At 70.1% G+C, this 23,965-nt stretch overlaps 3 protein-coding genes across 8 annotated transcripts; 1 reads left to right on the top strand and 2 right to left on the bottom strand.

Annotated features, from left to right (window-relative positions):
• Positions 1-785: 785 nt before the first annotated feature.
• NEURL2 (neuralized E3 ubiquitin protein ligase 2) lies at positions 786-4,809 on the bottom strand. Of its 3 annotated transcripts, none has more exons than XM_075917074.2 (2): positions 4,005-4,809; positions 786-1,177 (listed from the first exon to the last, which is right to left on the bottom strand). In XM_075917074.2, the coding sequence occupies exons 1-2, from the start codon at positions 4,664-4,666 to the stop codon at positions 1,066-1,068; spliced, it is 774 nt and encodes a 257-aa protein (XP_075773189.1). In that variant the 5' UTR covers positions 4,667-4,809; the 3' UTR covers positions 786-1,065. The 3 variants fall into 3 exon arrangements, with proteins under 3 accessions (XP_075773189.1, XP_075773188.1, XP_006127231.3); XM_075917073.2 differs by having other exon boundaries at positions 3,910-4,809; XM_006127169.4 differs by having other exon boundaries at positions 4,009-4,805.
• Positions 4,810-4,916: 107 nt separating this feature from the next.
• On the top strand, positions 4,917-12,473 carry CTSA (cathepsin A). Of its 3 annotated transcripts, none has more exons than XR_016347063.1 (16): positions 4,917-5,030; positions 5,336-5,499; positions 6,718-6,829; positions 7,074-7,124; positions 7,532-7,618; positions 7,722-7,877; positions 8,210-8,301; positions 8,867-8,951; positions 9,177-9,268; positions 9,524-9,602; positions 9,728-9,876; positions 9,944-10,019; positions 10,120-10,209; positions 11,421-11,522; positions 11,984-12,147; positions 12,237-12,473. XR_016347063.1 is itself a non-coding variant. In XM_089769793.1 (16 exons), exons 2-15 carry the CDS (start codon positions 5,336-5,338, stop codon positions 12,065-12,067), a joined length of 1,419 nt encoding a protein of 472 aa, XP_089625919.1. In that variant the 5' UTR covers positions 4,917-5,030; the 3' UTR covers positions 12,068-12,112; positions 12,186-12,473. The 3 variants fall into 3 exon arrangements, 2 of the variants coding, with proteins under 2 accessions (XP_089625919.1, XP_089625918.1); XM_089769793.1 differs by having other exon boundaries at positions 11,984-12,112; positions 12,186-12,473; XM_089769792.1 differs by having other exon boundaries at positions 11,984-12,473.
• A 446-nt stretch (positions 12,474-12,919) lies between these two features.
• PLTP (phospholipid transfer protein) lies at positions 12,920-22,287 on the bottom strand. Of its 2 annotated transcripts, none has more exons than XM_089769791.1 (16): positions 22,091-22,287; positions 21,006-21,127; positions 20,612-20,711; positions 19,886-20,014; positions 19,635-19,790; positions 19,138-19,201; positions 18,802-18,865; positions 18,235-18,326; positions 17,918-18,088; positions 17,697-17,756; positions 16,957-17,121; positions 16,775-16,842; positions 16,648-16,690; positions 13,558-13,621; positions 13,393-13,469; positions 12,920-13,124 (listed from the first exon to the last, which is right to left on the bottom strand). In XM_089769791.1, exons 2-16 carry the CDS (start codon positions 21,112-21,114, stop codon positions 12,990-12,992), a joined length of 1,497 nt encoding a protein of 498 aa, XP_089625917.1. In that variant the 5' UTR covers positions 21,115-21,127; positions 22,091-22,287; the 3' UTR covers positions 12,920-12,989. The 2 variants fall into 2 exon arrangements, with proteins under 2 accessions (XP_089625917.1, XP_089625916.1); XM_089769790.1 differs by lacking the exon at positions 22,091-22,287 and adding an exon at positions 21,710-21,846.
• Between the last annotated feature and the right edge of the window lie 1,678 nt (positions 22,288-23,965).

A 23,965-nucleotide genomic window follows, 5' to 3' on the forward strand; every position in this document is an offset into this window, starting at 1 on the left:
CGAGGCAGGGAATTCGCCCACCCACGTGGGCACAGACTGGGGGGGGTACCAGCTGCCCAGCTCCCCCTGTTTCACTTCCAGTGGCTCGGAGGCCCCTGCCTGCTGGTGCCCCAGTTCTCAGCCCATCCCTCTCCACAGAGGTGTCGTGTGCCACGAGGCAGGGAATTCGCCCACCCACGTGGGCACAGACTGGGGGGGGTACCAGCTGCCCAGCTCCCCCTGTTTCACTTCCAGTGGCTCGGAGGCCCCTGCCTGCTGGTGCCCCAGTTCTCAGCCCGTCCCTCTCCACGGAGGTGCCGTGTGCCACGAGGCAGGGAATTCGCCCACCCACGTGGGCACAGACTGGGGGGGGTACCAGCTGCCCAGCTCCCCCTGTTTCACTTCCAGTGGCTCGGAGGCCCCTGCCTGCTGGTGCCCCAGTTCTCAGCCCATCCCTCTCCACGGAGGTGCCGTGTGCCACGAGGCAGGGAATTCGCCCACCCACGTGGGCACAGACTGGGGGGGGTACCAGCTGCCCAGCTCCCACTGTTCCACTTCCAGTGGCTCGGAGGCCCCTGCCTGGAGGAAGTAGCCTGGGCTCCTGAGTTACCGGGATTGTCCCTTTGAACTTGCGCTGGGGCCGATGAGCCGTGAGCACCCCCAGCCCCATTTCCCAGGGCAGGTTTATCCCCGCTGGGGCTGTGCAGGGGCTGACAGCAGCTGGCACCCCGCGGGGATGTCCCATGCTACCTCCTCCCCGTCGCCAGGTGGAACCCGAGGCCCCCGGCCACACCACTCCCAGCAACTTGCTTGGGAAGCTCTTTATTACCCTGTGATCTCTAGAACAGCATTGTGGAACAGGGACCCCCGTGCTGCTACTGACTGGGCTGCAGGCCCTGCCATGCCAGTGGTTTGTGGCACTGCACGCTTCCGCGGCACCATGTGGCTCGGTGCGGTAACTGCCGAGGGCCCCTTGCTCCGACGAGTCTGGGGGTGAAGATGGAGGAGCACTCGTGGCCCCTCTTGGGAAGGCCGTTCTCCATCACCGGCAGGAGCGGCGCACGGGAGCAGCCCTTGCCACCTCATTCATATTTGCAGAAGTCCTTCAAGAGCGGCGGCAGGTCCAGCCCATCCATGGCCAAGCGGTGGACAATGTGCTTCTGGATGACCAGCCGGCAGAGGGTCTGCAGGGACGGCACTGGAAGGAAGGGAGGGAAGATGCTGAGCTTGCTGCTCTGAGGGCATCTGACCCCCCACACGTGGGAGGCAGGGCGGCCGTGGGCAGAAGAGAAGAGCTACTGGGCCAGTGACCCTGGCAGGTGGTTTGTTCTGGGACGGCAGCAGATCAGTCTGCTTCAGAGGCAGCCGCCATTGCGCCTCCCAGAGGCCTGCCTGCTGGTTACCCTGGGGCCGGGCTCCTGCCGGGTGCCTCGGACTGCCCCTTGGGGGGCTCTGCTGAGACTCGCAGCATGAGCGGGACAGGGAAGCGCTTCCCCTTCCAGCCTCTGGTACAGGCGGGAGCGCGGTTCCGTGCCTGGGCTGGTGCCGTGGAAAAGGCCCCGTTCCTTTATCTAAACACTGAGCCCATGGCACCCGTGTGGGCACGCAGGCAGCCTGTGAGCGCGGGTCCCTCTGGGCTCTGGCTGGTGTTTCTCAGCAGCGTCTGGAGCTGCTTTAATCAGTGACTTCTCTGGTCCCTCAGAGCAGGGTTCCTGCGCTGCAGGCTCTGCCTCCCCCCCCATAGTCCTACCAGCTTCCCCCTCGGGGGGCTTTTAAGACTCAATACAGGAGATAAACACTGCTTCTGACACTTTGGTAAGGCCTTGGGGAGCAGCCCCTGGGACAGAGCCCTGCTCAGCCCCTCCCTGAGGAGAGGGCAGTGGCGCAGGATGAGCCTACGCCTGCGGGGAGGCTGCCTCTGACCTTGGCAGTATTTCCAGACAGTTGGGTTGTTTCCCTGAACTTGGACACGTGGGGTTGTTGTGACCAGGGCACTCGGTAAGAAGTGTCTGTAGCAATCTGCAGGAAAAGCTTCCTCCCGTCCCTGGCCCTGAATAGCCCCGCAGTGCCAGTGGCAGCAGCTTCTCTGTTTACTCTGTAAGCGGGTGAGCCGGCAGGGCAGTAAAACGTCTCTCTGGGTGCTGGGCTAGCGCTGCAGAGCTGGAGCCCTGCCTCAACTGAGACCAGCCAGTCTGCTTCCTGCATCGGTTCCAGCTGCCTTACGAAGCCCTAGAGCACAGCCTCAGTAGGGGCCATATTCCCTGTGGCACACACAAGACACCAGGTGCTCAGAGATCTAGCCCTGGGAGGGGGCTGCCGGCACTCGGGCCTTCAGCCGCACAGTGGGGGCGGGCAGCTGCCAGGACGTGGGGCTCCAGCAGCTGAAGCGCTGAGTGCCAATGGCTCCCTGCCCTCCTTCCTCCACTGCGGGGATGAAGTTCCACCCCACAGCATGCTGCCGGTCTTGGGGTTCAGTCACTGGAGCCCCAAGTTCCAGCAGCTCTGCCCCCTGCCGTGAGGCTGAAGCCCTGAGCACTGGCAGCTCTTCTCCTCCCTCCCCCCCGCAGCAGGAGAGGCATGGGCTAGTTGCTCATTTTTGTAAAAAGTGGGGATGCCAGGAGGCGGGCTTAAATAAGAGACTGTCCTGGTAAAAATGGGACTGAGGGTCCCCCTAATCCTGAGGCAACCTGCCTGGTACCGCAACTGCCCCCAACAGCTTCCAGCCGGGAGGACTGATGGGACAAAGATACTTAGCACACAGGCCTTCCCCGAAAGGTGTGCCCAGGACAGGGGTACTTTGCCTGCTTTGTACCGAAGAGCACAGTAGGTTAAACGATGGATGATTGCACATGCATGAGCCCTGTTCAGAATCTCCTCCTCCCACTGCAAATCCTGCATAGCAGAGCACACTGTACCGCCCGGCGGCCGGCTGGTCACGGGACTGACGCAAAACAACTCCCAGAAAACCCACTGGGTTTCAGCCTTGGTGCCCAAATAATCTGAACTTTAAGCCAGTGAGACTTCCCCTATGCTGCTATTCTTTGGCTTTCTTTTAGGGTTGTACATGGCCTCACAGCTCGACTCCAGCTGCCAGCCAGCGAGCCCTGGTGCCTGTGTGACAAGACAGCCAGCCCAGCCTTTGTTACTAGCCATTAACATCAGTTGATGTCTCCTTGTCTCGCTTAGGCCTTGGCCTCTGCTAGTGCAGCTGAGGTGGCTAATGAGCAGGGTGGCTTTTGTGACATGGCCTGTGTCTCATTAAGAGTTTGACACTAAATTCCTTTCACTCAAGGGGCACTGAGCACTGTGCCATGCACGTGATTTTACCACCATGGCCTGGATGGCAGCATTCCCCCAGCCGTCAACTTCCCTGGATGTCCCACAGCCCATGGCAGCACCCGGCTCAGTGCACCTGAACCTCCGGCCACAATTGCCTCACCAGGCTGCTCCCACCTCAGAAGTGTCACCAACACGGGAGCAGGTGGCAGCTCAGAGATTAGAGGGTGGCAGGGCAGGGCAGCAGAGACTAGAACTGTGGAGCTCAGGACCCAGAGGTGAGAGCCCAGGACTGCAGGGCATGAGGCCAGGGGTCCAGAAGAGGGAGAGGGCAGGGCCACGGGAGGGGAGAGAAGTGGGTATTAGGACACCACTTGGTCTGGGGGACCAGGGCTGATGTTCAGGGCGGAAGTTGTGTGCGGCAGGCCGAGCGTTCTCCTGTCTAATCCACCGGTCGCGTTGGCCCAGCACCGTATTAGAGCCTGGGCCTGTTGAGGCTGAGACATTTAACTTACTGGATTCATGTAGGTTTTTTGAGCCCCACAACTCTGCTCAGCCTGAGCTCGGATCCATAGCCTGAGCCGTGTGCAAATGCAGAACTGAGCTGTGGCTATCCCTGGCGCAAATGGACACCTGCAGCTATAAAGCGGATACCTGCAGATTTGCAGGGCTCTATTGATCCAGCACGGGTGGGGGCAGCAGGGGTGTCTGTCCAGAAGGGTTCTGCAGGGAGGGCGACACACAAATACCTACGGCCATATTCCACTTGGATGACACGGACGCTCTTGGTTGAAGCAAAGACATCGATCACCGCGTAGAGTGGGCGGGCGGCAGGGAGGTTCCTGGCACTCGGCCCCATGTCCTCGCCATTGATGACGATGTGCATGTCTGCCGTCCCGTCCGCCCGGGGGGCGTAGAGCACCCCGATCCGGCTGCGCCGGGCCGTCGGGGGCAGCGCGTTCGTCTTGTACAAGTCATCCAGGATGTGGCTGTACCGGCCGGGCCTGCTGCGGCCCACCAGCTTGTCCCGGGGGACCCGGACCTGCTCTATGCGCAGGTAGGGCTCCGAGAGGAAGCCTCGCACCCGGGCCTCCCCGCCCTCGCGCGCAACTCGGTTGTGGTGCCTGGTGATGGCAAAGACCCACGTGTCCCCCATGCTGGCCAGGTCGGGCAGCGAATACTCCGGCACCCGCAGCCCCGCCGGGTCGTGCGCCGTGAGCCCCACGCGCAAGTGGCCGCACCAGCCCGGCTCCTTCTCCTCGATCTCCACCAGGAAGAGCTGCCCCGGCCCCAGGGGCTCGCGGCTGAAGCACAGCCCGTGGGCGAAGCTCGCCACGCGCGTGGCCCGCGTGCCGGAGGGGTCCAGGCGCACGTTGGCGCCGTGCACCGGGTGGAAGCGGGCAGCGGCCATGCCGGGCGCTCTGCGCCTATTTTTAGCGGGGGCCCTGGCCAGGGGGCGCGGGGCGGCCGCACCCGGGTCCTAGCGCCGCCGGGCAGGCCGGGGGGCAGCACCGCCCCCGCCCCCTGGGCCGGGCTCGACGAGGAGCACGTGCTCCCCGGACCCTCCGCCAGGCGGCGCTGCGCCCGCGCGGGACACAGCCCGGCCCTGAGGGCGGGGCCTGGCGGCCGCCGGGTTCTCATTGGCTCGCTTCTGAGCTGGCTCCGCCCCTGCCCGATCAGCTGCCTCTCCCGTCACGTGACGGTCTGGGCTCATATGAGCGGGAGTCACGTGCTCTGCCGGCTACTCAGGGGGAATCCGCTGGCGCTGCCGGGTGGTGAGAGCCGGGAGCTGGCGGGGGGGCTGGTGGGGAGCCTGTTCCCGCGGGGGGGCCGGGGAAGGAGCCTGTTCTGGGGGGGGCGGTGCTGGTGGGGAGCCTGTTCTGGGGGGGGAGTTGGTGGGGAGCCTGTTCCTGCGGGGGGGCCGGGGAAGGAGCCTGTTCTGGGGGGTGGTTTGGGGGCCAGGGAAGGAGCCTCGGGTGCTGGGGGGGAGCCTGTTCTGGGGGGTGTCTTGGGGGCCGGGGAGTGGGTAACCTGGGCTGTTCTGCCCCCCTGAGGGCCCTGACTCTGGTCTCTCCCGCAGATGGGGTCCATCCTGCTCTGCGCGCTGCTCCTGGCAGCCTCCCTTGTCGAGGCTGCTCCCTCCGCCGACGAGGTGACCTACCTGCCGGGGCTGGCCAAGCAGCCCTCCTTCCGGCAGTACTCGGGGTACCTGCATGTCGGCCATAACAAACACCTGCACTACTGGTACGTGTGGGGCTCGGCAGGCGTGGGGTGGGGGTGAGCAGAGACTCCATTGCTACCCTGCCCACAGCAGGCAGAGGCCACCGCAGATCGGAAAGGGGAGGGGGGAGCTAAGTGTCCCCTGTGGCTCTTTCCTGCAGGTGACTTGAAAACACTGTGATTTCATGATTAACCAATCAGGCTGCTTTTACCAGGCCCTGCCCTTCCCCTATTTCCTGCTGGAGCCTCCCCACTGGGGGGGGCAGAGGCAAAGCAGGAAGCAGGAGGAGGTCAGGAAGCAGTGGAGCGTGGGCAGAGCTTGGTGTGTGGTAGCTGCTTCCCCTGGTTGTTAGGCAGCTGTTGATGGGGATGTAAATGACTATTGGCTAGACAGTTAAGCAATGAGCCTGAGCTTCTCTGTGTATCTTTCCAATACTCGCTTTCGCCCGCTTCTCCTCCCCCCACCCTCCGCTGCCTCTATTGGGCAGCAAGGGGGAGGGGGAAGTACGAGCAGATGCTGGAGGGGGTCGGTTTAAAAGCTGGTTCCCCCTCAGCAGCGGCTCTGCGGTGCCAGCTGCTTCCCTCCCCACACTGCTGCCTCTATCACACTGGGCCGCTGCTGCGGACTGGTTCCCGCCTTGTACAGCGGTAGCCGCACGGGGCAGCAGGGTCCTCGAGTGGTGCCGGATTGCACTGACTGCCAGCCCTGCCCCCAGGGACTATAGAGTAGTTTGTAACCGCTAGGGCTTCCTGCCCTTACTCAACTAGTCAATTATCTGCTGACTAACGTCCCTAGCAGCTGATAAATAATAGGTGACGGTCAGAGCGCGTAAGAGCCATACACCGCGTATCCCATGCTACAGTTGCTTGCGCTGTAGCCAGCGAGGCGAAGCGTTTCCCCTACTCTGACTTCTGGGTCTGCCCCTTGTGCTTGCACCTTGTGGGCAGGGAGGGGGGAAGCCGCTTGTGTGTTCCTATGATCCCAGGGGCTGTGCCAGTAGGTAGGTTCAGCCAAGCTGGCATGGTCAGGGGGGAGGAGCCAGACTCAGCATGCACACCGGCCCTCCGGGATCGGGGGTCTGGCTCAGGGCTAACAACCCTGACCCAGAAAAAGCCTTTTGGTACAGAAACAGCAATGTTGCTGCTCCATACGCCAGTGGGTGTAACGGGCGATGATGGTGACTTCTGGGTAATGGCGATGGCTAGTTTGGCTCTGGAGATCTGAGTGTCGCTGGTCTGCAGGTTCGTGGAGGCTCAGAGCAACCCTGAGAGCAGCCCTCTGGTGCTGTGGCTGAACGGGGGACCTGGCTGCAGCTCCATGACTGGCTTATTGACCGAGCACGGCCCCTTCACGGTCAGTAACCGCAACCCCTCTCCTTGGCCGGGGCGACCCGGCGTCTCCCCGTGCGGGCCTGTGCCCCGGCGTGCTGGGCGCTAGGTCCCTGCATGGGCTGGCAGTGACAGGGCCGTGCCTTCCCTCCTGACCCTGGCGAGGTCTCGCCACCTGAGCACTGTTAGGGCCGTTGCCACTGCCCCGGAGGAGGCCAGGCCGCCAGCACCGGCTCTTCTGGCCTGGTAACCGGCTTCTCCTTTCTCAGATCCAGCCAGATGGGACCACCCTGCAGTACAATGACTATTCCTGGAACAAGGTATGTGCCCTCCCCCCAGACTGTCTCGCTCACCCCCACTCCTGGAGTGGGACGGCGGGTCCTGTGGACCTTGCAACAGCTGTGCCAGGGTCCAGGTCAGGGAGGGTGCTGGGCCCTGTGCATGTGGGTGAGACGGGGGCAAAGTCCTGCCTTCATTTCTCCCACCAAGATGGCGCCTCTGGCAGGTTTCTCCCTTACTTCTGCCCTCTTGGCTCCCCGGCTGTGTCTGGACTAGGACCCAGAGCTGCGGTGCCAGGCGTTAGCCAGCGCCTGAGTGCGAGGTTTCCACCTGAGCCTGTTAGCAGGTGCTACAGGCAGCTCGTGCCAAGGCAGCATCTGGTCCCATGGCGCTGGGCGGAGGGTCTCGGCTCTCGCCCGGTCTCCCCAGTGACTGGCTGTCTCTGCAGATTGCGAACATGCTGTACCTGGAGTCCCCAGCGGGGGTTGGCTTCTCCTACTCGGATGACAAAAACTATGCCACCAACGACACGGAGGTGAGTGAGATTCTGGGGCCGCTGCCCATCTCCTGCAGCAAGGAGCTGGTCCCGGAGCGGGGGGCCTGTGGGGAGCCTGCCTCAGCCTGCTGTCTGATTGCAGGTGGCCCACAATAACTACCTGGCGCTGAAGGAATTCCTCCGCCTCTTCCCCGAGTACGGCCAGAACTCGCTGTTCCTCACCGGCGAGAGCTACGCCGGCATCTATATCCCCACGCTGGCCGAGTGGGTGATGCAGGACGCCAGCATCAACTTGAAGGTGCAGGGCGTCCCTGGAGCATGGGGTGGAGGGGCAGTCATGTGACTCCGAGCCCCCCGGTTCCTCCTGGTGCGGCGCACGGTGGCAGGGGCCAGTTCTCGCACTAGGCGGGGAGGAGCAGAGGGGCGAGTGTGCCCCAGGCTGGGTCTCTCCTGTGGCTTTGCATCAGGCCAGGTCGCGGCGGGGGAGTGCTGAGCTGTGCTCCGAGCGGCCCATCTCCAGTGGGGTGGGGCAGTGTCCAGGTCAGCGCCCCCTCCCCCCCACCCCCAGCACCCAGTTCCTGCCTTGCTGCTGCTCCACCGCCTGTGGCTCTAACTGCTCGTGTGCTCTAGGGCCTTGCCGTGGGAAACGGCCTCTCCTCCTACGAGATCAATGACAACTCCCTGGTGTACTTCTCCTATTACCACGGCCTCCTGGGAACCCGGTAAGGGGGTGCGGCTCCTGGAGCTGCCCAGCCCATTCTCCCTCCCCCGGCTCTGGGGCACCAGCAGGTCAGTTCTTGGAAGGGATCTGCTGGGGTGAAAGGCCTGGAGGACTGGCCCGTGCTGGCTGGGAGTGAAGATTCTGTTCTGTTCTACTGGGAGCCTCCTCCTGCTCCCAGCTGCGCAGCCTGTGGCGGGCGCCCGGTGCCACGTGGGACTGGCGCCTGGCGGGCGGGGCTTGTTCTTCCTCCCACTCCTCAGGGCGGGCTGTGTGCGGCAGGTCCGAGGCTGTCGGAGCGGCAGGAGGGGCGGTTTGGGGTGGTCCCCGTTACGTAGCCGGGGGCCTGGCCTGAGGCCGCTTGGTCCCTGGCTATCCCCGATCAAGGCAGGGCCGTTGTGCCTAAGCGGGGTCAGCCCGGAGCCGTGACAAGGGCTCTCCTTGCTGGCCATGCGACAGGCCCGTGCTGCAGGGCTTGGGGTCAGTGGGGTTTCCACAGCGCTGGGCCCCTGCCCTGTTCTGTCTGGCATGACGGGGGCCACGGGTCTCACCAGGGTTTCTTGCTCCAGGCTGTGGACTGATCTGCAGAACTTCTGCTGCTCCCAGGGGAAATGCAACTTCCATAAAAATCCCAACCTGAACTGCACGCTCAGGGTGAGTGCCGGCCGGCCGGGCGTGCGGGGGGGGTCCGGGTGCCACCCAGCACGGCTGGACCAGGCAGCCTGGGGAGAGCAGAGTCGGGCTGCTCTGTGCACTGGGTGCAGGGGCTGGGCCCAGCCTGGCTGCGGGAGGGACTGGATCCGAGGGCAGGTGCCTGGCAGATGGGCCCATGAGGAGCGCCTGAGCCGGGGGGGCTGTAATGTGCCGGGCTTGTTCCAGATGGAAGAGATGATCCAGATTGTGGAGGAGTCCGGCCTGAACATCTACAATCTCTACGCCCCGTGTGCTGGCGGCGTCCCGGGGGTGTACAGGTAGGAACCGCGGGCGCCCGGGGGTCTCAGCAGCCCCGGCAGCAGGGGTCTGCCAGCCTGCTGCAGGTGGCCTGTGGCTGGGGCTCTGGTGCGGACCCCTCCGGGAGAGGGCTGTGGGTCAGGGGCCCCACTGCGGCCTGGGGCTGTGTCCTCGGCAGGGGGCCCAGGCCACTGGCAGCCCCTCCTGGAAAGGGGAGGGGAATGGGAGCTGGAGGGGCTCACGGCCGGCTCTGACTGCTCTCGCCCCGGCTGCAGGTATGATCAGGACCAGCTCCTCAGCCACGACCTGGGCAGCTCCTTCATCCACCAGCCCCTGAGAGTCTCCTGGAGGCAGGTGCGTGGGGGATGGGGGCTGGCCCTGGGGTGGCCGTGGGCCAAGGAGCTGGGCTCCCTGCTGCGCTGCGGGGGTGGGGGAATCGGGTCTCGGCCCCACTGTGGCAGCTTTCTCTCCTCTCCCAGAGTCTGCTGCAGATGCCGGCAGCCAAGAAAGGGCTTCACCTGGAGCCCCCCTGCACCAACTCCACGGCCTCCAGCCTCTACCTCAACGCCCCCCAGGTGCTCAAGGCGCTGCACATCTCTCCCGAGGCGCCCAAGTGGAGCATCTGCAGGTGGGGAGGTTTCCACTGGCGGGGGGCGGGGGGGTCTCTGCCAGCGTAACTCTCTGCTCCCTCGCAGTTCGGAGGTGAACCACAACTACAACCGGCTGTACATGACCATGAACGACCAGTACCTCAAGCTGCTCGGCACCAAGGTGAGTGGGGGGCCTGGACCCCTCCCCCATGACACAGCCTGCCCAGCCCCACCCTGGCTGCCCCGTGCAAGGCCCGGGGTGACACTGGTTGTCTTGGCAGAAATACCGGATCCTGGTGTACAACGGTGACATCGACATGGCCTGCAACTTCCTGGGGGACCAGTGGTTCGTGGACTCCCTGGAGCAGAAGGTAAGTGGAGGGGACGAGCCGCTCACAGGCCAGCGGGGAGGCTGAGGGCACCAGCCTAGAACTGTCCGATGGGCCCGGGTGAGGCCATCGGCAAACGCCAGGCCTGGTGGAGGGAGCAGCCTCCCTGCCCCACAACCAGGGTCCTGGGGGCTGGGCAGGTACACGGCCTGGCATGGGGGGTGGGTGGGGCGGGCAGGCCCTGGGGCTGGGCAGGTACACGGCCTGGCATGGGGGGTGGGCGGGGCGGGCAGGCCCTGGGGGCGGGGCAGGTACACGGCCTGGCATGGGGGGTGGGCGGGGCGGGCAGGCCCTGGGGGCGGGGCAGGTACACGGCCTGGCATGGGGGGTGGGCGGGGCGGGCAGGCCCTGGGGGCGGGGCAGGTACACGGCCTGGCAGGGGGGGTGGGCGGGGCGGGCAGGCCCTGGGGGGGGGCAGGCGGGGCCTGGCATGGGGGGTGGGCGGGGCGGGGGGGCGGGGGGGGTGGGCGGGGCGGGCAGGCCCTGGGGGCGGGGCAGGTACACGGCCTGGCATGGGGGGTGGGCGGGGCGGGCAGGCCCTGGGGGCGGGGCAGGTACACGGCCTGGCATGGGGGGTGGGCGGGGCGGGCAGGCCCTGGGGGCGGGGCAGGTACACGGCCTGGCATGGGGGGTGGGCGGGGCGGGCAGGCCCTGGGCTGGGGCGGGGCAGGGGGTGGGCGGGGCGGGCAGGCCCTGGGGGCTGGGCAGGTACACGGCCTGGCATGGGGGGGGGGCGGGGCGGGCAGGCCCTGGGGGCGGGCAGGTACACGGCCTGGCATGGGGGGTGGGCGGGGCGGGCAGGCCCTGGGGGCGGGGCAGGTACACGGCCTGGCATGGGGGGTGGGCGGGGCGGGCAGGCCCTGGGGGCTGGGCAGGTACACGGCCTGGCATGGGGGGTGGGCGGGGCGGGCAGGCCCTGGGGGCTGGGCAGGTACACGGCCTGGCATGGGGGGTGGGCGGGGCGGGCAGGCCCTGGGGGCGGGGCAGGTACACGGCCTGGCAGGGGGGGTGGGCGGGGCGGGCAGGCCCTGGGGGCTGGGCAGGTACACGGCCTGGCATGGGGGGTGGGCGGGGCGGGCAGGCCCTGGGGGCTGGGCAGGTACACGGCCTGGCATGGGGGGTGGGCGGGCAGGCACTGGGGGTGGGCGGGGCGGGCACAAGCTGGCGCTGAGGGGGCTGGGTTCTGGTTCCAGGTGCAGGTGGCCCGCAGGCCCTGGCTGTACAATGACGGGAGCGAGGACCAGATCGGGGGCTTTGTGAAGGAATTTCCCAACCTCTCCTTCCTCACCATCAAGGTACCCACCCGGGGGCAGCGGCGCTGGCGGCTTGAAGTGGGGGTGGCTGCCACGGGGGCTAGGAGCAGGAGTGGGGCCGGGCACGGGGACCCCAGCTGGGGGCGAGGGGTGGGGGTGGAGCCAGGAGCGGAGCCCAGGGGTTGGGCGCAGGCCCTTGGGCATGGAGCCAGGGGCTGGGGCTGGGGCGTGGGGGCGCAGGAAGCCTTTGAGGGGCAGTGGTGCTGTAATGTCTGGGGGAGCCGCAGGGTCCCCTATCTCCCCCCCCCCCCTCGCCTCTGGCATTGCGTCTGGGGCAGGGCCCCATCAGCCTCCCTGCCTTGGTCGCAGGTGGCCTGGGCAGCCGCAGCTCCTGCTTAGCACTGGGGAAGCTGGGGGGGGCCTGGCTGGCTCAGCAGATGCTGAGACTCCCTGGCCCGCCCCCTGCGGCTGCCCCTCACCTGGGCCCTTCTCCTCTTCCGCAGGGAGCCGGCCACATGGTGCCCAGCGACCAGCCACGTGCCGCCTTCACCATGTTCAGCCGCTTCATTCAGCAGCAGCCTTTCTGAGAGCCCGGCTGTGGGCCCTGCGTCCCCGGCGCTGCCCCCTGGCGCCTCTGCTCTGCCCCCGCCCGCTACGGGGCTCCTGCGGGGGGGGGGGGTCCCTGGGCCCTTGCGTGCCCGGCGCTGCCCCCTGGCGCCTCTGCTCCACCCCCCGCCCGCGACGGGGCTCCTGCAGGGGGGGGGTCCCTGGGGCCCTGTGTGCCTGGCGCTGCCCCCTGGCACCTCTGCTCCGCCCCCACCCGCCACGGGGCTGCCTGCAGGGGGTTCCTGGGGCCCAGTGCCTGCTCTGGGCCAGGTCTCAGCCGGGCCCTGCTGAAGGAGGTGGAATGAAGGTGTCTCCGGCCCGGCCCCGCACTCACTCCTGGGGCCAGGGCTGCTCCTGGGCATTGCAATAAAGTGTCAGTGAAGCCGGTGCCCTGTGCTGCTTGCGCGTCGTGCCCAGGCCAGGGGCTGGAGCCGGGCTGGCTGCTTGGCTCGGCGAGAAGCGGTTCCCCAGGGGCTCTGGGGCCAGTTCTCCCCAGGGGAGGGGAGGGGATGGGGCAGGAGCTGAAGGCTGGTGGGGCCTTCCTGCTACCCCAGCCTGGCCACGGGTTACTGTACCCTGACAGGCTGGGGGGCCACAGCCTAGGGGTCAGTGGCGTGGGGCCTGTGCCACCCCAGCCTGCCGCTGAGGGGTCACAGGACCCTACCAAGCCTCTGGCCTGGCCCTGCCCCCAACAGCTGTGGGGCTGAGCTGGGGGTGGGTGTGTGGATCCCGGATTTGCCCGGCTGGGGCAGGGCGGGTGGCCCTGGCCCTTCTGTAGCTGCTGGACAGCCACTGCCCCCCCCCCCCCCCCAGCAATGGCCAGGCTGCGCGAGCCGAGTCTGAGCCTGTTTATTGGCGTAGCTGCTGCTGCAGGGCACAGGCTGGGCAGGGGCTGCTCTCCGGCTACGGCTCCGTGCTTGGGCCAGGGCTCGGCGGGCGCAAGGAGTCAGCGGGCGGGGGCCGGGCTGGCTGATATTTATCAATCACCTCCCGCAGCCCCTTGGAGAAATGGAGATCCGCCCCCACCGTGAGGAATCCCTGCAGGGTGGCAAAGGAGGGCGTGTTAGTGCCGCAGAGCTCCCCGCCCCCGCCCCCAGCGCCCCTCTCCCCTCCCCACCAGCTGGAGCCAGGGCCCCGAGCTCCTCTCTCCCCTACCCCCCCATCCCATGCCAGGGCCCTCAGCTCCCCTCTCCCCTACCCCCCCATCCCAAGCCAGGGCCCTCAGCTCCCCTCCCTGCCTGGCACAGCTGGCCGGGGGGGGCTGCGCACTGCCCAGCAATGGGCCCAGCCGGCCAGGCACACGTACCACATGGCTAGTGACCACCTCCTTGGTGAAGTCCAGGCCCTCGGGCAGGGGGATGGGGACGCCCTTCTTGGTCCTCTCTGCCAAACAGAAAAGGGACCCTGTGAGCGGGGGGGGGGGGGGGGGGCTCAGGCCCAGCTCCCCCAACCCCGCAGGGCCTGTCCCTACCGTTCAGCATGGGCATGATCATCAGTTGCAGCAGCGTCTTCAGGGGCGTCTGCAAGGGGAACAGCTGGGGAAAAAGGAAGCGGGTCAGAGCAGCGCTGGGCGGCCCAGCCCCTTTGGCTGAGCCAGGGGCCCAGACCCCAGGGGGCTTCTGCCTGGCCCCAGGGGACCCAGGGATGGGCAAGTGACGCAGCCAGGCCCTGCCCACGCCCGGGGGGCCCAGGGACCGGCGTGCGACACGCAGCCAGGCCCCGCCCAGCCCCGGGGGGCCCAGGGACCAGTGTGCGACACGCAGCCAGGCCCCGCCCACGCCCGGGGGGCCCAGGGACCAGTGTGCGACACGCAGCCAGGCCCCGCCCAGCCCCGGGGGGCCCAGGGACCAGTGTGCGACACGCAGCCAGGCCCCGCCCAGCCCCGGGGGGCCCAGGGACCAGTGTGCGACACGCAGCCAGGCCCCGCCCACGCCCGGGGGGCCCAGGGACCAGTGTGCGACACGCAGCCAGGCCCCGCCCAGCCCGGGGGGCCCAGGGACCAGTGTGCGACACGCAGCCAGGCCCCGCCCAGCCCGGGGGGCCCAGGGACCAGCGTGCGACACGCAGCCAGGCCCCACCCAGCCCCGGGGGGCCCAGGGACCGGCGTGCGACACGCAGCCAGGCCCCGCCCAGCCCGGGGGGCCCAGGGACCGGCGTGCGACAGGCAGCCAGGCCCCACCCAGCCCGGGGGGCCCAGGGACCAGTGTGCGACACGCAGCCAGGCCCCGCCCAGCCCGGGGGGCCCAGGGACCAGTGTGCGACACGCAGCCAGGCCCCGCCCAGCCCGGGGGGCCCAGGGACCAGTGTGCGACACGCAGCCAGGCCCCGCCCAGCCCGGGGGGCCCAGGGACCAGTGTGCGACACGCAGCCAGGCCCCGCCCAGCCCGGGGGGCCCAGGGACCAGTGTGCGACACGCAGCCAGGCCCCGCCCAGCCCGGGGGGCCCAGGAACCAGCGTGCGACACGCAGCCAGGCCCCGCCCAGCCCCGGGGGCCCAGGGACCAGTGTGCGACACGCAGCCAGGCCCCGCCCAGCCCGGGGGGCCCAGGGACCAGTGTGCGACACGCAGCCAGGCCCCGCCCAGCCCGGGGGGCCCAGGGACCAGTGTGCGACACGCAGCCAGGCCCCGCCCAGCCCGGGGGGCCCAGGGACCAGTGTGCGACACGCAGCCAGGCCCCGCCCAGCCCGGGGGGCCCAGGAACCAGCGTGCGACACGCAGCCAGGCCCCGCCCAGCCCCGGGGGCCCAGGGCCCGGCGTGTGACGCAGCCCAGCCCCGCCCAGCCCTGGGGGGCCCAGGGACCAGGCCCAGAAGCTGCGCGCCAAGGGGCCGTTTCGCCGCCCCGGGATCTGCTGTGAGAGAATGTCGCTCGCGCTGTTAGCAACCAGCTGTCATTCAACGTGATCGGGGGGGGGGGGGGTCCTCCCCTCCCCCATGAACCCCTCCCCTCCCCCGCCGCACTGAGCTCCAGCAAGGGGAATTGGGGCAGGAGGCAGCTGCCGGAAGGGAAGTGAAAGCCTGGGGCGGAGGGAAGCGACTGAGCTGCGGGGAAACCCCGAGTGTCAATCTCCAATTGCTAAGAAAGGGAAGAGCCCAGGCAGCCGGCAAAACGTTTCCTGGGCGGGCGGGGGGGGGGGGGGGGGGGGGGGGTTCGTGCAGGCTCGAGCATTAACCTCGACGCTCCTGCTTGCCGGATACTCAAATGCACGATGCAGCCCGACTCCCGGGAGAACTCGCAACAGCTGGGGGGGGGCGTCTGAGCGGCGGGTTGGTCTCTGCTGGGGGGGGGGGGCGCCTGAGCTGCGGGTTGGTCTCTGCTGGGGGGGGGCGCCTGAGCGGCGGGTTGGTCTCTGCTGGGGGGGGGGCGTCTGAGCTGCGGGTTGGTCTCTGCTGGGGGGGGGCGTCTGAGCGGCGGGTTGGTCGCTGCTGGGGGGGGCGTCTGAGCGGCGGGTTGGTCTCTGCTGGGGGGGGTTCTGAGGGCCTGTCCCAGCCTGAGCTGGGAGCGTTTGGAACGTGTCCGAGACGTCGCGGGGCCGGCGAGGGCTGCAGGGAGGCTCTGACGCTGCAGAGCGGCCGGTTGCTCCGCAGCCTGTGGCTTAATTCAGCCTCCGCTCGGTGGTTGGCAAAGGTGCCAGCGGCTCTGATAGGCTCCAGCGCGGGCTGGCAGCTTCTGCAAAGGGACCTCGGGCCCCTCCCAGCCTCGGAGGGCCCCCGCTGTGGACAAGGGGGACTGGGATGTTCCAAACGCCTGGGCCAGGCCTGAGCAAAGCGAGGAGCCGGGAGAAGAGGGCAGGCCCGGGCGGGGGTGGGAGCTGGCCCGGGGGGAAGGGGCCCCAGGGACCGCGCTGTCCGTGCTCGGGTCCGAGCTGGCACAACGGCAGAGCCGACAGCGGAGCCGCGGGGGCAGAGCGAGCTCAGGCTGCAGCAATGCCAAGGCTGCCCCGGGCCCTCAATTCCAGCTCGGCCTCCCGCTGGGTGGAAAGGCGCCGGCGCCGTTTCCGAGGCTGGAGCCGCGGGCAGCCTGACGCCAACGGGCCACGGTGGGGAAGGGAGCCGTGGGGACACCAGGCCAGGACGCCCAGCTTGGATCCGCCCCCTCGGACGCCATGGGATCTGCACGAGGTAGAGACACAAAACCCAGCAGGGGACTGGAGCCGAAACTCGACGCCTGGGAGGAGCCGCGGGGACGAGGGGAGCCTGGCGCTGGGTTCGATCCACAGGGCAAGGCCCAGGCGGCCGTCGGCCCAGCCCTGCCCCGAGCCCCCGACTGCCACGGGCCGCTGACCCACGACCCTTCTCGCCTTTGGGCTCAGGCTGGCGGCAGGTTTTCGGCCTGGGAGTGCTCAGGGCAGGAGGCAGAGCAGCCTGGGGCGGGGAGCACCCCCCCCACACATCCTTGGGAATGCCCTGCCTCTTCCACGGCTGCCCCACGTTAGGCCCCCCGGCCATCCCTCCCCTCCACCCCGCCCCCACTGCTCTCCCCACCCCCAGCGGCTTTGTCCTGGGCTGGCTGCGAGGGGGGAGGGGTTCAGGGGGCTGGGTCAGGCCGTGGGGCCCACTCACCGCCAGGGACTCCAGGGCTGACTGCTTGGAGTAGATCCGGAACCTGCCGGGGAGAGAGCTCTGAACGTGACTCCTGCTCCCGCTGCCCCGACGCCCGGGTGAGGGGCTCCCAGGGACAGGGCGTTACCTTCTCAGATCCAGCTGCACCTGCAGCGCCTTCCCTCGCAGCGACACCTTGGCGCTCAGCCTGGCGTCCTGCAGGGGAGATGAGGCCACGGCGCCCTTAGTGCCCACGCCAGGGAGCAGCCAGGCCGGCCCCTCGCCACCCTGCCTGGCTGCCCCGGGACTCGCGGGCCCCCAGGCACTCACCATGGTCATGCAGGAGAGCGGGACGGCGGAGAGGTTGGCGGGCACCAGGGAGATGTTCAGGTCGGCGGCAACGGAGACGGAGGCGCCCGAGGGCTTGATGGTCCACAGGGGAGGAGCCGACACCTGCAGCACCAGCCTCAGGGGCGCGTCCACCACAGCGGGGCTCTGCCGGGAGAGCGGGGAGCAGGCGGCACCGGGGCTGGGTCAGGTCCCTGAAGGCTGGCGCCAGCAGCTCCGGCGCCACCCCCACGGGGTCTGGCTGCGCGCCGGCCTGGCACCCCCGCCCCACGGCGCCCCCCAGAACTCCCACCCCACGGCGCCTCCGCCTCCGCTCCCCCCCGCCCCCGGCCTGGCATCCCCGCCCCACGGAACCTCTGCCTCCGCTCCCCCCCACCCCACGGCGCCTCCGCCTCCGCTCCCCCCCGCCCCACGGCGCCGGCCTGGCACTCCCACCCCACGGCACCTCCGCCTCCACTCACCCCCGCGGCGCCCCCCAGAACTCCCACCCCACGGCACCTCCGCCTCAGCTTCCCCCCCCCCCGCCCCACGGTGCCGGCCTGGAACCCCCGCCCCACGGCACCCCCGCCTCCGCTCCCCCCCCCCCCCGCGGCACCCCCCAGAACTCCCACCCCACGGCACCTCCGCCTCCGCTCCCCGCCGCCCCGCGAAGTCGGCCTGGAACCCCCGCCCCACGGCGCCTGCGTCTCCCCCTCCCTCCCCCCGGGCCCACGGCCCCTCACCAGCATGATGATGCTTCCAAACAACGTGGCTTTCAGCAAAAGCTCCAGGTCCTTGGGCACCTACAACAAGGTGCAACCGCCCTGGGTAAGAAGCGAGCCCTCCATGCCCATGGCCCCCGGCCCTCCTCCCCCTGCATGCCCAGTACTCCTGCCCCTTCCCCCCACATGCCCAGTGCCCCTGCCCCTCCCCCCCGCATGCCCAGCCCCCCATCTCCGCTCACCTCCTCCCCAGTGATCTCCTTGCTCAGCACGCCAGCCTGGTAGTAGGCGTCCATGGCGGAGTTGAAGAAGTACTCGGAGATGGCCACGTAGACCATGCGCTCCTTCTCCTTGATCACAGGCGCCACGGCCTGGTTCAGCAGCGTCTCGTTCGCCCGGTGGTAGAACATGCCCTGGGCAGCACAGAGCTGGTGAGACCCTGCCCCCGCCCCGCCAGGCCCCCCGGCTCACGGGTCCCTGCAGGCCCTGGTGGTGCCTGGTGCCCCGGGCGGGGGTCGCGCCCAGCGCGGACGTGGCGGAGCCTCTCCACTGCCCCTACCTTGAAGTCCAGGTCGAGGGTGTCGGGGGAGATGACGGGGTCGCCGAGGAGGGAATAGTCGATGCTGACGTGCTCGTCCACCGGGCTGCGCACTGCACCCAAGGGAGGCGCCTCAGTCGCTGGGCAAGGCTCCTGGCCCTCGCCCCCTCCGGCCTCCTCTGGCTCCTGCCCCCAGGCCGGGCGGCTGCGGGACCCCAGCCCGTCCCCACCACTGCACCTGCAGCCCCTTCCCCCAGGCAGCGTGGGCCAGCTCCTGCCCCGCCCCCTCGGCGCCCGGAGCCAGCCCCTGCTCCGCCCCCTCGGCGCCTGGAGCCAGCCCCTGCTCCCTCGGCGCCCGGAGCCTGGAGCCAGCCCCTGCCCCCGCCCCCTCGGCGCCCGGAGCCAGCCCCTGCTCCGCCCCCTCGGCGCCCGGAGCCAGCCCCTGCTCCCTCGGCGCCTGGAGCCTGGAGCCAGCCCCTGCCCCCGCCCCCTCGGCGCCCGGAGCCAGCCCCTGCTCCCGCCCCCTCGGCGCCCAGGGTCGCACTCGCCCATCCCCCAGCCCCTTCCTGCTCCCTCGGCTGCACTCACCCGGCACGGTGTCCAGCAGCGAGTTCAGCTCCACCAGCCCCGCGTAGCGCAGCGCCGGGCAGATCTGAAACACACCCCAGTTCTCACTGCCCCTCCCCGGCACTCAGCCCCCAGCCGAGGCATCCACAGCCCCCTCCTCCCAAGCACCTGTTGCACACATGGCAGCCCTCACACCCAGCCCCCTCCCACCTGCCCCTGCTCCATCCGGGACCCAGCCCCCTCGCACCTGCCCCATAGCCCTGACCCACAGCTCCCTCCCACCGCTCCTGCTCCACCCGGGACCCACAGCCCCTGGCCCTTGATGCGCTCGGTGGCAGGCACTCTGCCCCTGCGTACCTGCCGGTTGAGAAGGAAGCGCATGCCAGTGGTGATGAAGGTGGACAGGAATTCATAGACCTTCCTGTGGAGACAGAAGCACAGCCCTCACACCCGGCCTCCACTGGGGCTGGGGGCCTCTGGCGCCGGAGCGGGGGGCTAGGGGGAATTGGGGGCGCCGGGAGGCTGGGGGCCTCTGGCGCCGGAGCGGGGGGCTAGGGGGAATTGGGGGCGCCGGGAGGCTGGGGGCCTCTGGCGCTGGAGCGGGGGGCTAGGGGGAATTGGGGGCGCCAGGAGGCTGGGGGCCTCTGGCGCCGGAGCGGGGGGCTAGGGGGAATTGGGGGCGCCGGGAGGCTGGGGGCCTCTGGCGCCGGAGCGGGGGGCTAGGGGGAATTGGGGGCGCCGGGAGGCTGGGGGCCTCTGGCGCCGGAGCGGGGGGCTAGGGGGAATTGGGGGCGCCGGGAGGCTGGGGGCCTCTGGCGCCGGAGCGGGGGGCTAGGGGTAGTTGGGGGCCGTACCGGAGCGTGCCCGTGAAACCCGTCTGCATCCGGGCGATGGAGGCATTGCAGGTCAGGTTGGAGATCCTGAGGCGCCCGGCCTTGTGCATGGACAGCTTCAGCGCCGTGCGGATGTTGACGCCCTCGGCAGAGGCGTTGATGGAGCCAATGTCGTAGCTGGGGGGGCAAACGGCGGAGGCCAGTGAGCGGCGCCCGAGCAGCCCCAGGGCCTGCGTGGGGGCGGCTCCGCGCTGGGGGGGGCGGTGGCTCACAAGAACCAGTAGAGCAGCTGGCGCCGGAAGCGCAGGCTGATGGAGGCGTTGTTGATGCTGAAGACCAGGTGCTGCGGAGGCTGGAAGTGCAGGTTGGAATGCGCCAGCTGCAGGCTCAGCACCTTCACCCTGTGGGCACAGGCAGCTTCAGCCCCAGCCCCCCAGCTCCGCCCCCCCGGCCTCTGCTCCGCCCCCCGGCCTCTGCTCCGCCCAGTGTCTCTAGATGGGCTGTGCTGCAATGGGAGAAGCCCCTGCCCCCAGCCCCTCCAGGGAGCCTCCCTGCCCAGGCTGCAGAGGGCTGGCCCATCCCGATGCCCCCCACCGCTGCCTCCTTGCCCTTTGAGGGCCACCCCACCATGCGCTCTGCAGCCTCGGGCCCCCGACCCCCAGCTCCTGCTCCAGGCTTCGGCCCCAGCCCCTGGCTCCGGCTGCACTCCCGGCCCCAACCCCCGGCCACACTCCCGGCCCCCGGCCCCAACCCCCGGCCGCACTCCCGGGCCCCGGCCCCAGCCCCCGGCCGCACTCCCGGGCCCCGGCCCCAACCCCCGGCCGCACTCCCGGCCCCCGGCCCCAACCCCCGGCCGCACTCCCGGCCCCCGGCCCCAACCCCCGGCCGCACTCCCGGGCCCCGGCCCCAACCCCCGGCCGCACTCCCGGGCCCCGGCCCCAGCCCCAGCCCCCGGCCGCACTCCCGGCCCCGGCCCCTGGCCCCAGCCCCCGGCTCACCCGCTGATGTTGTACTGGAACTGCCCTTCCTTCCCGTGCACATCAGGGATGCTGATGTTCTCCAGCTCCTGCTCCACAAAGCGCAGCCCTTCCTGCTTCACTGCAAAACAGCAGCCAAGTCTGCTCAGCCTTGGCCCCCAGGCAGGGAAGGAGGCTGAGCCCTGCCAGCCCCCTGCCAGCCCAGCCCCTTTCCGGGCAACCGGAGCCATGTGACCAGCAGCCTCGTCGGCCCCCCTCCCCTGCCCAGGAGGGTGGGCTAAGGACAGTGGGACAGCCGGCCCCCACCCGCTGGCTCAGCCCAGCCAGGGAGCGCCCCATGGGGGGACCCTGAGCTCGGCACACCCCGACCTGGGCCCCCTGAGGGGACCCACTGACTCCTCCGCCGGCTCCTTACCCAGCTCCAGGGCCTTGGCGGTGATCCGGATCTTGCAGCCCGGGTGGGGTGGGGCCACGGCCGCCACCAGGCAGGGCAGCAGCAGGAGCAGGAGGCTGCACGGGGCCATGGTGCCTCTCTTCCTGGAGGGGGGAGACGGGTTGTCGGGGCCCAGCCGAGCGGGCAGCCCCAGCTCCACAAAGCGCCGCCCGCCAGGTGCCTCCTCCCCATTGCCTGCCCCCAGCCCTGTGGTCCCTGCCCCGCCGCTCACTCGCTTCTGGCCCGGGGTGCACAGCTGGGCCGGCCCCACAGGGCAGGGACCAGGAGCCTGGCCGAGCCCCCCTCCCTGCGCAGAGTCCCGGGCACGGGGACAAGCTGCCCACCGCCGCTCGCCCGCCCCTTCCCCGCAGGGGGCCGAGGCCGCGTCCCGGGGCGAATCCCCACCGGCCGCACCTGCCAGGGGGCTCGTTCCGGCCGGGGGGGGGGTTGGCTTGCCCGGGGGGGAGGGGTCCAGGGGCCCCGAGAGGGGCCTGCTCTGCGCAAGCTGCCCTGGATGCAGTGGACTCAGGTGCAGAGCGGGGGGGGGGGCTGGCTCCTGCGGGGGGGGGGGGGGGGGGGGCTGCATGCACCTGTGCTGGCCCTGGCCAGAGCGCCCCCTGCTGGGAGCCCTTCCCCTCCCTGCCTGCCCAGCAGGGTACCGGGCACAGCCCCCCCCCCCGCCTCACGTGCTCCTGGCCAGCGGATTTGGGCAGCTCGACATTCTTCGCAAATCCCTGGGATGCTTGGCCCCTTCTGGGGGCGGATTAGCGGCAGCTTCGACCGGCCAGAGCCCCCCGGGAGCAAGGCACCTGCCCCCCCAGCGCTCCCTGCTCCGGGACCCCCCCGGCCCCTGCTCCACAGCGGGCTCCAGGCCCCGCGCCCGCGGACCCCCCTCCCCGCAGCCAGGCCGTGCGCGGGCGCCCGAGCCGCGGGGATTCGGCACGTCGAGGCAGGGCAGGGACCCAGCCCGTCCCTGGCTCCGCTCGCCCGCGGGCTGGGGCCAGGGCAGGGGCTGAGCCCCCGGGCCACGGTCCGCTGGCGGGGCGGGGGCGCCCCGGTGCACTCACGGCCGCCTGGCTCCGCCGGGGGGCTGCAGGACCGCTGGCTCCAGCCGCGTCTCGGGCTGCCCGCGCTTGCCCGGCCTTTATAGCGCCGCGGGCGCCCGGGGGAGGAGACGGGGCTGGAGCCGCCGGACGCCGGGTGCCAAGGCCAGCCCCGCAGAGCCGCTTCCCCCGCCGGCCGCCCGGTGCCGGGGCTGGCGGGGCGGGGCCAAGCACGCGGCGCACGGGGGAGGCCCGGGGGGGTCAGACTCTCCCTGCGCCCCCTCGGCTCACGGGGCTGCCGCCCTGCCCCGCCCTGCGGCACCGCCAGGCCGAGGGCAACGTGCCTCCCAGGGGCTGGCCTGTCGGTGCCGGGGGGTCTGGGACACTCCCCCCCCCACCTGCTGCCCCCCCCCAGCAGCCCTAGGCTGGCCTGTCGGTGCCGGGGGGTCTGGGACACTCCCCCCCCACCTGCTGCCCCCCCCCAGCAGCCCTGGGCTGGCCTGTCGGTGCCGGGGGGTCTGGGACACTCCCCCCCCACCTGCTGCCCCCCCCAGCAGCCCTGGGCTGGCCTGTCGGTGCCGTGGGGTCTGGGACACTCCCCCCCCACCTGCTGCCCCCCCCAGCAGCCCTTGGCTGGCCTGTCGGTGCCGTGGGGTCTGGGACACTCCCCCCCCACCTGCTGCCCCCCCCCCCAGCAGCCCTGGGCTGGCCTGTCAGTGCCATGGGGTCTGGGACACTCCCCCCCCACCTGCTGCCCCCCCCCCCAGCAGCCCTTGGCTGGCCTGTCGGTGCCCTGGGGTCTGGGACACTCTGCCCCCCCCCCACCTGCTGCCCCCCCAGCAGCCCTGGGCTGGCCTGTCGGTGCCGGGGGGTCTGGGACACTCCCCCCTCACCTGCTGCCCCCCCCCAGCAGCCCTGGGCTGGCCTGTCGGTGCCGGGGGGTCTGGGACACTCCCCCCCCACCTGCTGCCCCCCCCCCAGCAGCCCTTGGCTGGCCTGTCGGTGCCATGGGGTCTGGGACACTTTGCCCCTCCCCCCGCCTGCTGCCCCTCCCCAGCAGCCCAGGGGTTGTCCTGTCGGTGCCATGGGATCTGGGATATTCTGCCCACCCACACCTGCTGCCCCCCCCCCACCTGCTGCCCCCCCCAGCAGCCCTGGGGTAAGGGCTGGGGGCGGAACCAGGCCAGCCCTGTCCCCGCTTGCTGAGGGCTCCCTGGCTGGGATTGCCCCTGGAACAGCCGCCTGCCGCTTCCTTCGGCGACATGCCGGAGAGGGACGCGCAGGGGGCCAGAGGCTGGCACGTCCTGTGCCTGAAATGGGCCCCCAGGGGCCCCACCCTCAGCTCCCACCACCCCCGGGGGAGAGGAGCAGCCTCCGGCGGGGGTTCACCCCTGCTCTGGCCATGCTGGCTCCTGGGGCCGCCCCTCGGAACAGGGAGCCCATCACCCGGCCCCTGGGCTCCCCCAGGGAGGGAGCAATGGGACCCCCATCTCTAGCCAGCAGGGAGACGAGGGTCATTGAACAACACAGCCCAGGACAGTCCCAGGGCCCTTGGCCTGGGCACTCAGCCCTGGCCAGGGTCTGCCTCCACCCAGGCTGCTCTTTGCCCTGTGCCTTCCCGCTGACACCCCCCCCCCCATCACCTTCCCAGCCCCTCCCCCGCCTGGGCTGCAACTTCCCTCCTTTGTTCCCACTGGCCAGAACCGGCCGAGCTGCCTTCCTGATCCCAGGCTCCTGTCCCCCCCACCCTTTGCCTTCCGCTGGCCAGAAGCAGCTGGCTCCCAAGATGGGGGCCTGGGGGTCACCAACTGCTACGTCCATCATCTGGGGGGGCAGCCAGGCTGCTAGGCAAGGTCACACCTACTCCTCTGCAGCAACAAGCCCCCCACCCTGTTACAT

This window comes from Pelodiscus sinensis, chromosome 17 (genome assembly GCF_052426305.1).
Source record: "Pelodiscus sinensis isolate ZL-2025 chromosome 17, ASM5242630v1, whole genome shotgun sequence".
Classification (NCBI taxonomy): Eukaryota; Metazoa; Chordata; order Testudines; family Trionychidae; genus Pelodiscus; species Pelodiscus sinensis.